Source organism: Protomyctophum parallelum (assembly GCF_964188405.1).
Source record: "Protomyctophum parallelum genome assembly, chromosome: 13".
NCBI classification, from domain to species: Eukaryota; Metazoa; Chordata; class Actinopteri; order Myctophiformes; family Myctophidae; genus Protomyctophum; species Protomyctophum parallelum.
In genome coordinates, this window is record NC_139708.1 from 29,841,453 (window position 1) to 29,856,062 (window position 14,610).

Here is a 14,610-nt window from a genome sequence, read left to right on the forward strand (position 1 = left end):
CTGAAAATATTGAATAGTTGCAGCCCTATGTGACCGGTGTCCCTCAGAAACCATCTAACTTCCCAAAAGCCATCCTTCCAGAGAACGGAGGCAATCCGTCACTGTCTTTCAAATGGTGACATTTCATTTCATTCAGGAAGATGGCAGGACGGAGAATAGAGGTGGGGGGGGGGGGGGGGGGGGAGGGTTGAGGATGGGCATGCACATGGGGACAAAGGCAAATATTGTCCCGACAACAAACCATGCAGTCACGGTGTGAAAAAAGAATATATACGGTACACCAACATTATTCTGTGATGGGGATACAAAGAGATTCGTGACCTTATTTTGTTACTTAAAGCAACGTGCATATTTGTTAGTGGAAAATAATCAATATTTGCAAACAATGACACTTGAAAATGTAATAATAATAATAATATACTATACATGAACATTGCACACAATGCAGTACAGTTGTATAGACACCCATACATATATACAGTACAGCACAGATAATGTATATATGTGACATAGCCCATTCATTTAGAATTAGAAGAGGAGGAGAGGGGGGGGGGATACTGAGGTCAGCTTAACACGCTCGCACGCACAAGCGCACGCACGCACGCACGCACGCACGCACGCACGCACGCACGCACGCACGCACGCACGCACGCACGCACGCACGCACGCACACACACACACACACACACACACACACACACACACACACACACACACACACAGTTGATTTATTGGAGAGGAAAGGTACAACAGTGGGGAAGAAAAAAGAGGAGAGAATATGACAAAGTGACAAAGGCCATCATTGAGATGAAAAGAGAGAGAGAGAGAGAGAGAGAGAGAGAGAGAGAGAGAGAGAGAAAGAGTGGGAGGAAGAGAAGGAAGGAGGACAGAGATAATGTGAAGGAGAGAAGGTGAAAGGGAGCGGACAAGGAAAGGACATACAGTAGGAGAGAAGGGTAGATATCTATTCATCATTTATTTTAGAACACACTACTGCTATGTCATTTTAAAGCCTACAGTATATATATATAAATATAGCCTATGTGATATAAATATCACATATACATATACACAAATATATATATATATATATATACTGTATATATATATTATGGTATGGCGGTGTGCCGGTGTCGCATGCAGAATGAGTGCTTTGAAGAGGAACACAGTAAGTGATCACGACACGTTTTACCTCATGGTTATTATTACTGCTATCGCAAGGTCCCGTTAGGACTATAGTCTTTCAAAACCGACGTAAAAAGAAGAACAGAATGAAGGGGTTAACTGTAAAGTATTTAATCTCCCAAAATGAAGAGGGAAAAACCCAGAGAGTTAAACCTGAAAGAGCATAAGACCCAACCTCAACGCAGTTTAACATCTGACCTCCCGATGCCTTCAATTGAAAGAAATAAAGGCTTCATTAATTAACGTCACCATAGTGAATTAACATCGATACATTGTTAATTAACACATTTGTTGATTTAAGAGGTTTTAATCGCACAGCAACACGCTGACGTCGGTGTCCTTTTTTTCTTTCTCTCTGTTTCTCTGTATTTCACATTTGCACACCTTTGCACTGCTGTTGTGATGGTCTTTTCTTGGGGTCTAAGGAAGTGGCTGCCTGCATGTGTTTGTGTGATGAAGGGCCTGCAGAGCCCTTTGTGGCTTTAACAGTGATTTAACCCATTCAGCTTGTAGATCTGCTCATTTAGAAAAATCATGAAAATGTGGTGCAAATGTATTCTTTCAGAGTGCACGTTTTTAACTCAAATATTTTCATATTTGCTTCTGGGAGGTCCCTGGAACTACATATTTTCAGATTATTTCCCAAACCTTTTCATGTCAAGGACCCCCAAATTGAAACTCATTAGCCCATGGACCCCCCATTTGAAAATATATGCCAGGGACCCCATAAGATTTTTACGGCTCTAGCAGTGATTCTCAACGCGTCTAATTCCAAGGACTCCCCAGTTTGACATGCATTAGTCTACGGACCCCCATTTAATGGCATTTCCATCTCTGGTCTGGGACCCCCAATTTAAATTGTAAAATCAAAGTTAATTTAACTACATTTGGCCTACACTCTCAGAGCTACAGACCCATAAGGCAAGGGTCAATTTGGTTCCTAACTATCATTTAGCTGGGGACCCCCTGGAACTCCTTGAAGGACCCCTGGGGGACCCCATGGTCAAACCAACGACATTGCATCCCTCCAGACACTTGGGCTTTTACGGTGCGCGGTAGAACAGATAGGTCGAGTGGTCCAGTAAAAGCAGGGAACGCTCATCTGCCGTTTGATGCGTTGCATATTAAAATTCTCTTCATATTTAGATTTCCGTGACCTAAAAACAATCGATCGGTTTACACTTTTGCCTCCATCGACTGCGTGGGCCGCCCGCGCTGACCGCAGCGCGGCGGGCCGGCCGGCTCAATCGTAGCCATGGCAACATTGGGCTAGGAAGCACAACGCTAGCGCTACCCGATAGGTCTCCGGGGGGTCCCGGACCACCGTCAGCGTCAAACCCCATTCTAAAGATCATCGATCTGAACGACCCACCACTTCGTCTCAGAACGCAAGAGAGAGAGAGAGAGAGAGAGAGAGAGAGAGAGAGAGGGCAGATACAATACACAGATAGATTAAAAGACAGACAGACAGACAGACAGACAGACAGACAGACAGACAGACAGACAGACAGACAGACAGACAGGTAGATTGATAAGTAGCTGGATAGACAGCAGAGAGCAAAGAGTGTGTGTGTGTGTGTGTGTGTGTGTGTGTGCGTGGGTGTGTGTGTGTGTGTGTGTGTGTGTGCGTGCGTGCGTGCGTGTTTGTGCGTTATGGTGCAGTATATCTCTTTTCATCAATGAGGCTCTTAGTGAGTCAGTCAGTGAGGTCTAACAGCTCTCTGTCAATGGAGACAATCAATTACCTATCCACTGAGAGGGAGGGACAGACAGACAGACAGACAGACAGACAGACAGACAGACAGACAGACAGACAGACAGAGAGAGAGAGACAGAGAGACAGACAGACAGACAGACAGACAGACAGACAGACAGACAGACAGACAGACAGACAGACAGACAGACAGACAGACAGACAGACAGACAGACAGACAGACAGAGAGACGAGTTTGTTTCTTTTATTTCCTCCGACGTGGCTGGAAACTAAAGCAGAGCCAGTGGTGCATCGTATCGTAATGCATTGCAGAGGGCTTCTGCTTGCCTTTGGAACCAATGCAGTCCATGCAGGAGGAGGGCGCAGTGTGCCGTCTTGGCCACCGGGAGGCTCTAGAAACACTGCACCAACAAGGCTCACGCAGCTACCCAGCTATGAAAGTACCTCTGCAGATCTTTTGAGCAGTCAGTCAGTGCACTGCGTCCACGTGAGGCACGCGTTCTTATACACTTCACTTCCCTTTAGTGTTTAATCACTCATACTGAAGACGGCGGGAATACCGCTGGAGAGGCTGTGGTGGAGGACTATGGGACTCACTCAGCAGGCCTGCATGAGGCTGTGATGGAGGACTATGGGACTCACTCAGCAGGCCTGCATGAGGCTGTGATGGAGGACTATGGGACTCACTCAGCAGGCCTGCATAAGGCTGTGGTGGAGGACTATGGGACTCACTCAGCAGGCCTGCATGAGGCTGTGATGGAGGACTATGGGACTCACTCAGCAGGCCTGCATGAGGCTGTGGTGGAGGACTATGGGACTCACTCAGCAGGCCTGCATGAGGCTGTGATGGAGGACTATGGGACTCACTCAGCAGGCCTGCATGAGGCTGTGGTGGAGGACTATGGGACTCACTCAGCAGGCCTGCATGAGGCTGTGATGGAGGACTATGGGACTCACTCAGCAGGCCTGCATGAGGCTGTGGTGGAGGACTATGGGACTCACTCAGCAGGCCTGCATGAGGCTGTGATGGAGGACTATGGGACTCACTCAGCAGGCCTGCATGAGGCTGCAAAAGTGCAGGATTGAGTAAAGCAGGAGTCAGGCTTCCGTCTCTGAAGCATTTTGTTGCCATCGGGGCAATAATCTCGTAAAAGCAGATCTACAAGCTCACACCGCACCACGATGCGACACATTTTCAATATTTTAAATATAATGATTAAAAACAAAAGGATTGGTTTTGGACATGCAAGGTTTCCACCCGACAGCCATGATTTCATCTCTCTGCCCACAAAAGATTTGAGGAAGTGGCAGGGAGACCTTTCGCGGCTCTCTTCAAGATATTAGTGTCTTAACTCTTAACTGCTTAAACCCTATAGCATCCCTACTCGGGGAGGAACATTTGCCACGCTTAGCAGGTTTACAAGTTCGTAGGTTGTCTATTTTCCAGGAGATTTGGTCTAGTGGGGGGAAAAAAAGAGTGGTACAGACGGAGGTCAACTAAGAATTAGTTTAGTAAGTGTAGACTATAGACTGGGTTAGTGGTTAAACGTATTGGTGTCAGTGTGTCAACGTGCAGAATCCCTGCATTGCTGCAGCTCTGCCTACACAGTAAAGAAAACTGAGTATTGATTCAACTTTAAAAATGAACCCTTGAAGTGTATTTTTACACTCTCAGAGTTAAATCAATGCTGCATCCGTCTACAGAAGGATCATATAGAAAGCGGGTGAAATGTCACCCTCAGCTACTTTCACATGACTCCGTCCATTTGATATTTCCTATTGACTATAACCATGTCCTACTGTACATTTACAGTGTGTCTGGCAATCGTTCCGTCGTGAACATTGTTGTTTACTGAAGCGTTTTGATTGATTGGATTTTTGACTAAACTCAAACGTCTCCAAGTGACCAATATGCACACAACTGAGACCCCTATATCAGAATGGTTAGGTTTTGCAGTCTACAAAAGAAGAGCAGCTTGTAGGCTACCGAATTCCTATCTCGATGTCGCCACTATAGTCAGCCACCATCACCACAGAGGGCCTGCCTCTGACCTCATCCCCTTTACGTCTATATAGGGTGCATTCCTTGATGTTCTACTGTAGCAGTGAACGCAACGGGCCCACTGTGAGCCGGTTCGGCACATACTTACATTACCATGTCAGTTAATTACCAACAAGACAGTGAAACGTCCCCAAGACAAAGATATTTTAGCTACAGTATAGATGTGTGGGTGCTATATTATTTACACGAATATATTGGTTTTGTTTGGTGTACAGCTGTGTATTTGCAAGTTACGTTTTAACTGAGTCTTGCCTGGTGATCCACACATCTGGTGCTGTGTGTCCCTCACCCTAGAGCAGTACTGCTCAAAGTGCAGGGACAGAGAGCGTTCCAAATGGACCCTTACAGGTCCATTTGGTACGCTGTGAGCTCCTAGAGTAGAGCTTCTATTTTTGTCTTAATGTCCTCCCCCGTCATACATATGGAGACCGGGCTTCAAGGGGTTAAACATGTTTTGATGCTATATTAAGTCATTTAGCCGGGGACCCCGCTGGAACCCCCTCAGGGGGTTCCCGGACCTCACTTTGACAACTACTGCTTTAGAGAAGTGGGATTCATTATGTAATCAAGACACACTAATCCTTGACCCAAAATGCTTTGATGCGCCAGTCCCAGAATGCATTGTTCTCCTCGTTCCTTAGCAACAGTGGGGACAAGAAATGAGGGAAAAGGGAAGAGAGAGGAAGAGGGATAACAAGAGAAAATTTGAGTGAAATGGAGAAAGAGAGAGGGAAATATTTGAGGCCAACGGTGTGCAACGTGTGTGTGTGTGTGTGTGTGTGTGTGTGTGTGTGTGTGTGTGTGTGTGAGAGTGTGTGTGAGAGTGTGTGTGTGTGTGTGTGTGAGTGAGAAAGAGAGAGAGAGAGAGAGAGAGAGAGAGAGAGAGAGAGAGAGAGAGAGAGAGAGAGAGAGAGCGAGCAGCAGGGGGTCACGACGAAACTCAATTTAAAGCTGCTAAAGGAAAAACACGATGATAACAGATAATATCACATGTCAAAACACAATGTTAATTAATAAATGAACCAAACCCACACTCATACTCACACATCCAACAGCCTCATACACTTATACGATAGATAGATAGATAGATAGATAGATAGATAGATAGATAGATAGATAGATAGATAGATAGATAGATAGATAGATAGATAGATAGATAGATAGAACAAAACAGAAACAGTGAAAGAGGCAAGAGAGAAAGTCCAGTGCACCACCTTGCAACCCGTTGACCTCTTGTGACCTTTGCTGTCTATCACCCAAGAGGTCAAAGTGGAAAGTGGTTGAGGACATTTGGAGGGTGGGGGTGGGGTTGGGTTTGGGGGGGGGGGGGGGGGGTGGCGGCCATGCTGAACGTTTTCTCCTACAACTTTTGTCGTCATTCATGTTTTCTTCTTTTCAAAGCAGAATGTCTATCTCAGCTACAGTATAGCCCCCACAGCAGCCGGGGGCAGGGTATAATAATATAGGACACAGCGAAAAGGTCACAACACAAAGCGACGGTGGAGAAATGCTTCAGACTAAATGCTGCACGTCTTTCGATTCCCCTCTCCTCTGATGATGGCTGTCCGGTAACGGCAGCACCACCGAGCGGTAATTGGCCCTGTCCAACCGAGGGCATGTCAGTGATAGTGTCAACGGGATGAGAGGAAGGAAAGAGGAGAAGTCTCACGCAAGGATTTTGGACGAGAGCCCTTGTTGCACTTTAAAAGCAAAATGCCGCCGCGGCCATTTTGAAGTGGTGCCAGTTGGAGGTATACGTGGTGCAGCAGGAGACCTGGCAGCAGCCTTTTGTCAGCGTCTTGCCAGCCTCCAAAACACAATATTTTGTGAAAGGCCAAAAACAAGGCTTTCTTTTTCAGAGATATTATTGGGTATACCGTGCTGTCCAGGCCTGCCGTGCCGATTGCAGGATTTTGGGCTTTTAGAGTGCAGAGAGTCTCCCAGCACAGCAGACACAGTGCCACCACTTCATATACAGCCCCCACAGCCTTCCCAAACCTGTTGTTACTTACCTGTGTGTGTTTGTGAGATGTCTGAATTAAATGTTATACCTGTTACAGAATTCATTTTGTACATGTTTCTCTCAGACTGCCTGTCTGTCTGTCTGTTTGTCTATTTGCTTGCAGTTCTGTCTGTTTGTTACACTTAAATACGCACTCATTCCCTTTTGCACCGTTAACATCTTAGTAGTAGTCATATGCAGTAATAGCAGTCAGGGTAGCTAAAGCATTACACCTCCAAAGCCAGTCAGAGTTCCAGCCCAGCCGCAGAGTGCTACACATGAGTCAGACTCTGTTCAGTTAAACCAAAGCCAAATCCTTTTAATTACGTTGAAAGTTTTGGAAACTTTTTCTTTTCCCGCAACCCGTTCCAACCAGATGCGCAGAGTCTGCACTTTTTTTTGGAAGCGATCGCATTTAGCTAAATTGTTCCACGTAGAAGAGAGCCAAACAAATCTGATAAAAGTATAGCGGCCGATGTCAAAACGTCTCGCTCAGAGCCAAGTCTGCTCGTTAGAAGAGCTGACACCACGTCGCGGCAGTGTGTATGTGTGTGTGTGTGTGTGTGTGTGTGTGTGTGAGAGAGCTCCTCTGTGGGCGGCGCCGTAAACAATGACCTGAGGCTCAGTTCCAGATGAAAAATAATAATAATCCAAACTGACTGACCAACCAGCAAACCAGCTCTCACTTGACTGGCAGGGCAACACACCAACCAGTGTTAAGCCAGCCAACTTTCACTCTGGCACCAGTTCACCACAAACTAACACACGTCTCCCAACTTTTCATTCAATTGAATTTATTGTTTTACTTTGGTTGTTCCTTTTTTTTTGTCCTCGTTACAAATCCACCCAAAACTGAAACTCTGCCGTGTCATTTTTTTTTAAACGTACGGCTTTTGGACTGCAATTTACAAGCAGGACGTGAACACCTTTAACCACTTGAACCCCAGTGGGAACACAGAAATTGCAGGTCTACACGCTCGCATCGCTCACGTTGAGAGCTTGTAGATCGGCAATCCGTGGCGACGAGATCTGGTCTAGAGTGGGTTTAAGTATCTAGGGGGTTTAAGTGGTTAAAAACCGAACTCCCGTCCGTCCGTCCATCCGTCCGTCCGTCTGTTGACCGACAATGGAAGTTGGGACGGGATTCGGGTGAAAAGACTGACCCTGGCGTGCGTGTGTGCGTGTTTGCGACGTGCACACAGTAGCACCCCCTTATCTTAGGGCAGTACCAGAGTGAGAGGAGACTGGGTGAGAGGAGCAGAAAGAGGAGGTGGAGGAGGAACAGGAGGAAGGGAACACAGCTATACAGTACAACAGCATAAAGAGAGACACACAGACACACAGACAGACACACAGAGAGAGAGACACAGACACACGGATACACAGACAGACAGACAGAGAGAGAGACGGACGGGCGGACAGACGGACAAAAAGGAAAAGTAAACAAGAGAGACAGACAGACAGACAGATGGACAGTGTAACACATAGCAACAAGAGCCCGACGTACAAACGCATGACACGACACAACCTGAGGAAGAGCACAACGACAACAACAACAACAGCGACGACATCAAAGTCAACAACAAAAACAACAGCAGTAACAACGACAGCAGCAGCAGCAGCAGCACGTGTCACACATGATGGGACCCGCACCGTGACCTTTAACCTTTTGAAGCCCACTGACCCCGACCCCCCCACCCCCTCCTATAGGTGGAGCAGAGAGGGCAGGCATATTGCACGTATGACAACACACACACACACACACACACACAGGCACGCACACACACACACACACACACACACACACACACACACACACACACACACACACACTGTATATATCGTACATCCACCACTTGACTACTGTGTGCGTACACACAAAGAGGAAATTAACTATAAGCCCACAGGGGGCTCTGGATGATGAGTTCATCTTAAGGGCACAGACTGCGCTCAAAGGTGCGTGCGTGCGTGCATGTGTGTGCATGTGTGTGCATGTGTGTGTGTGAGTAAAAGTGGGGTTAAGTAAAATTGCTGAAGCGCTACATTGCTCAAGGCGAGCGAGTGATTGGGCTAAGTGTGTGGATAGAACACACACACACACACACACACACACACACGCGCACGCACACCATGCATATGCCCGAATGCCCCCCCACACTACACACAAATATAATCCACTGTGAGATTGCAATACTTACATTAAAAGCTTTCCAGTAACAAGCAATCATCTCAAAGCATGCATCTTTAAACATTCTGAGTGTGTGTGTGTGTGTGTGTGTGTGTGTGTGTGTTTGTGCGTGTGTGCGTTTAGGTGTGTGTCACTCTCATTGACAACTGACATATTGTGTGTGTGTGTGTGTGTGTGTGTGTGTGTGTGTGTGTGTGTGTGCTCTGTAGCACTCATTGCAGGTTTCCTGTTCAGTTCTTTTCATATCTCTGTTGTTGGACTCTATATAAATAATAGATTACATACACAGAACCAGGCGGCAGACACATCTACATTCTACCAAATCTAAACATTAATCATAAAAAAAACAATACTTTATTAAGAAAGTTTAAGAATGTATAAAAGAAGAGAAGAAAAAAGAAGAAAAGAAAAAAAAACTAGGAAGGTGAAGTTTCCCTGTCATATTTTTGGTTTGTTTACCTCTGTGTCTCTCTATGGTTTGATCCAGGGGGAGGAGTTAGCATTGAGGTCCTGCAGAAGCAGAGGCCCCTCCGGCTTGAACCATTCCTCTGACGGGGGGGAAGGGGGGCTGCCAGATGACGCAGTGCCCTCTGGTGTGCGTGTGTGTGTGTGTGTGTGCGTGTGCGTGCGTGTCACAGTGTTTGATTTGTTTGAGGGAGTTGGGTGAGTGGTTGGGTGGGGTTGTTAGGTACCAAGGGTTAGAAATGATAATTAAAAAGAATATATATATTTAAAATGGCAGCCATGGTGACGATGATGATGATGAGGAAACAGGGGGAGGAAGGACAGATGGGAAGAGGAGACATGCAAAGACAGAAAATGAGGACAGAGGGAACAAATAAAGAAAAATAAACAGGAGAAGAAGGAGGAGGAGGAGGTGCATAGGACAGAGGAAGGGGAGGATGAAGGGGTCGTTAGTCAATGAGCCAAAAAGATGAAGATCAAGTGATGGAGGAAGGGACCAGGCAAAGACATAGTGTAGGGAGGGGAGAGAGAGAGAGAGAGAGAGAGAGAGAGAGAGAGAGAGAGAGAGAGAGAGAGAGAGAGAGAGAGAGAGAGAGAGAGAGAGAGAGAAAGCATGGACCATTAATCAATGAATGGGAGCATTGACAGCAAATAGACAGAGCTAGATAGATTCAGACAGACAGACAGACAGACAGACAGACAGACAGACAGACAGACAGACAGACAGACAGACAGACAGACAGACAGACAGACAGACAGACAGACAGACAGACAGACAGACAGATAGATAGATAGAAAGAAAGAAAGAAACTGGCAAAGCAATGTAGAAGCAGACAGCCTGACATGATGATGAATGACATCATCTGATCTGGATTTTTCTAATCAAATCAGATTTAAGCAGCTGCAGCAGCAGTATGCACACTGCATACTGTGCCGTATATGTACACACGACGTATACGTGTTCAATTAACTCTGAGAGCGCACAGACGTGACCCAAAATGGAGCCGCAAAACATGTCCATTTGGTTGCGTTTGCACCTCTCACAGCTACAAACGAGATACATTTAGCACAGAGGACTTTACAGTGTATAGAGACAAAATCACAAACCAACACTGAATTCAAGCCTGCATGTCTAGTACGGATTAGCATGGCGCCATCTTAGAAGTCCAGCCCATGTGTGGCTGTTGCCGTTCCATGTCCAGTAAGGACTTTAAATGTTTATATTTTCCAGTACCAAAATGCATTCAGCAGAAAGCTCAGAAAACTATGATTTGGGAGACTGTACAGTAATGTGGGATATATACCAGTAGTTCTCAAAGGCCCCTTTTTCCACCGAATTTGAACGGTTTCGGGTCATTTTTCCCCCGGGCCCAATATTGAACCAGTTTCCACTGAAAGTGAAGTGGTTTGGAATCCTAAAAGTTGGTTCGGAACTAACTGGAACCCCCCCCAAAAAATGGCCGGCGGTTCCGTGAAAGCACCAAGGTTTCCGAGTAACTACCAGTTCTAGAACCAAAAAGTTCCTTCGGTGGAAAACCTTATGGGGGTCCTTGAAATGAAAGAAAATAAAAAAAGGAACTCCCAATAGTTCCCGATCAGATCATGGATATGATGAAAGGACGTTGGTCTTCTAAGATGTCTGCCACATGCTCAGGATCATCGTCAGAGGACATATCAAGGCTTATTGATTGGCCATTGATATTTTATTCATGACAAAGCGTGTGTAGCTCATAATGCTGAATGAGCCAGAGGGAGAGAACAGTGCTGGTGCCTGGCCGTCAATCTGAATGATTGACAGCGTATGAGATGGGAAGGTTGAGTCAGGGAAGGAAAGGACATAATGGTGTGTGTGTGTGTGTGTGTGTGTGGGGGGGGGGGTTATGTAAATCTGTGTTGGTGACGTGTACGTTGCGAACCAAGTCAACCAACGTTAAATTTGCCTATATCGTGTTTTATCTATTTTTTTAAATGGAAGTGCGCAGTGTGTGCATGTACCGTATGTGTGCATGTGCATTCTCGTGCGCATGTACAGTACACGTGTGCGCGCATGCACACGTCTCCGTGCGCGTCAGGTTAAACACACGCCACGCGCGCGGACAGTTTGCGAACGCGAACTATGACCGCACGCCGCGCCGAGCGGCGGGTGCGTGTACGTCAGCAGCACTCACCGACCTCCCCCCCTCCCCGCCCCGCCCCGTCCCGCCCTGTCGCCCCTCCCCCAAGTCAGGACCACGACCGACTGTCGATGGACAGCCCGCTGCAGCTGTCGCTGAGGTACCTCACCCCCCCGCCGCCGCCGCCCCCCCCGCTGGACCCCCCCCCACCTCCTCCTCCCCCGATGACCTCCCCCCCCCTCCTACGTTGCTGTTGCTGCTGGCCCGCCCCGATGACGACTCCCACCGGCCCTCCCCCCACCTCGCCGTCCGAAACCCCTCCCCCCCCCACTCCCTTAATCCTCCGGCCGCCGCCCCCCCCCGGCCTACCTTTCCGGACGTTCCCGTCGGCGGCGTTCCGCTGGAACTCGCCGGTGCTGAGCAGGAAGCAGGCGCGGTCGTGCGGCGGGTAGCGCTCGCGGCTGTTGGCCGAGCCCATGCCCGGGCCGCCCATGCCCATGCCGCCGGTGGCCGGGCTGCGCTCCTCGCCCAGCACCTGGTCGATGGTGGGGCAGTCCTCGTTGGCCAGCGCCGCGTTGGCCGCGTCGCCGTTCTGCTTGGAGTCTGTGGGGGGGGGAGGGGGAGAGAGGGAGAGAGAGAGAGAGAGAGAGAGAGAGAGAGAGAGGACGGAAGGTTTTTAACCCATTCTGACCTGAGATCAGATTCATACGAGGTTTCCACTGGACACACACTGGTTCGATTAACCCATTCTGACCTGAGATCAGATTCTAAAAAATGTCAGTCGTTCTTCGATTTTTCAAAAATAGCAGACCTACAAGCTCTTAGCGCCAAAACGGGTTCCCGTTCAGAATGGGTTACATTACAGTTTTTCTCAAAACAATAACGGCTTTCTCAAAGCTGCACATGCACAAAACTGAAAACGTCACACACACAAAGTGATGTCAAAACCCTGTCACACTTTTGGAAGATTATACTCTTTGCCGTCAAATCTCTTAACCGTTCACAAAATGGAACTCGTGTTTTCATTTGGTACAGAGCAGCCATACACATTTTCTTTTCCTTTATTTGTTTTTGGCTTTTATGCCTTTATTTATTGATAGTTTTAAGTGAAGATGGACAAGAAAGAGGGAGAGAGAAATGCAGCAAAGGTCGTCATGAACGGGACTCGAACACGCGACACGCCGTCAGGCCAGAGCCTATATGTGGCATGCGCCTGGACCGCTAGGCCACCAGGTGCCCCTACAGGGCCATATTTTCAAATGACACACAAATACCATTAATTGAGTACACACAACTAAGCATTTGCTGCACACTACCAAGCATTTACAGCAAGTGTAACTTTTTAAACTCAATCGTAGAAATGGAACACACCATAAGAATGACAATGACTAGCCATTTGTCCTTACATAAAACAGCAGACAAATATGCAGCCAAAACAGTTTTACTTCATTTTTACTGTAAAATGTACATTACTCTAAACCGGCCTGCTCATATAGCCCCGACCAGAGCCATAGAGTAAGACAGAGTTACGCAAACTCCGTTCACTTCATGGGGCCGGTCCAATGGCGGCTCTTCTACATAGACTTCCATTGGTTTGTCCCTATTTTTTATAGGCTTCAAATAGGGACAACCGGAAGTTTAAGGAATGCATTGGAGTCTATATGGGCTCGCGCGAGTATATACATGAACCACATGACCGGGCTGTTTTAGATGGCTCTTCTATTAGATGGCTCTGGCCCTGACAGGCCTCAACACTAAGGCCTCACTCACACTGTTGCAACATGCATACAACATTTGTCTTGTGTCTTGTCCGTGTTTAATGGCCGCCCCAATGCATTTCCAATGGAAGTCACATTTGACAAAACATTTTTGCACAGCCATCAAACAAAACAAAAATTGTCAAACCATGTGACTTCCATTGGAAATGCATTGGGGCGGCCATTAAACACGGACAAGACACAAGACAAATGTTGTGTGCGTGTTGCAACAGTGTGAGTGAGGCCTAACACTCACGTTGCTATACAAGCCTCCTCCATTAGGCCTGGACTCCCAAGAGCAGTGGACCCGACTCTGTGCCGTTCCTATACCTCCAAGCTGAACAGAACTCCTCAATGCGGGATTCAGGGACAGGAGAATGTGGTCCTGGAACCACTCGCCCCAGTGGAAGCTCACATTGTCCCAGACAGCAAATTGCTCAAAAGACCTGAATGTTTAGATATTTTAATATTTGTGTGTTGTAGGTTTTGATGCTTTGAGATTTTACGTGAGAAGTGTGTGCAACAACTGAACATTGTGTGTTTGGACAACAAGGTCACAGTCTAATGCAGATAAGGGAGTGTGCTGTAGCGCAAATTGTGCACTACAATCGTGCACTACATTTTACATTTTTGTGGGAGGGGAGGGGAGGGGAGAGGGGAGGGGAGGGGAGGGGAGGGGAGGGGAGGAGAGGAGAGGAGAGGAGAGGAGAGGAGAGGAGAGGAGAGGAGAGGAGAGGAGAGGAGAGGAGAGGAGAGGAGAGGAGAGGAGAGGGAGGAGAGGAGAGGAGAGGAGAGGAGAGGAGAGGAGAGGAGAGGAGAGGAGAGGAGAGGAGAGGAGAGGAGAGGAGAGGAGAGGAGAGGAGAGGAGAGGAGAGGAGAGGAGAGGCAAATGGCAATGAATGAGAATAAACTCAAGAGAGTACGCGGACAGCAGGGGAGGGGGAAGAGAAGAGAGGAGATGTGTGGAGAAGAGGAAAAGAACTGAGAGGGAGAGAAATGGGACAGAAGATAGATAGGAAACAGAGAATATTATGCAAAGGAGGTGAAAACACATGAGAGTCCGCAGAGGTGGGAGGAGGAGAAGTGAAGGAATGCAGAGGAGAGGAGGAGGAGGAAGAAGAGA

At 47.5% G+C, this 14,610-nt stretch overlaps 1 protein-coding gene across 5 annotated transcripts in view; it reads right to left on the reverse strand.

Moving 5' to 3' along the window:
• Positions 1-14,610, reverse strand: part of LOC310869925 (voltage-gated potassium channel KCNC1-like) — a gene marked incomplete at its 3' end in the record, with an annotated part of 85,617 nt that overhangs the window by 15,700 nt on the left and 55,307 nt on the right. For 4 of the 5 annotated variants that reach the window (XM_083780909.1, XM_083780907.1, XM_083780908.1 and 1 more), the window contains exon 4: positions 12,100-12,333. In XM_083780909.1, the coding sequence (XP_083637035.1) occupies positions 12,100-12,333 (234 nt within the window). Of the gene's footprint in view, positions 1-8,470; positions 8,492-12,099; positions 12,334-14,610 lie in introns of all 5 variants that reach the window. The other variant, XM_083780910.1, reaches the window with a different exon arrangement.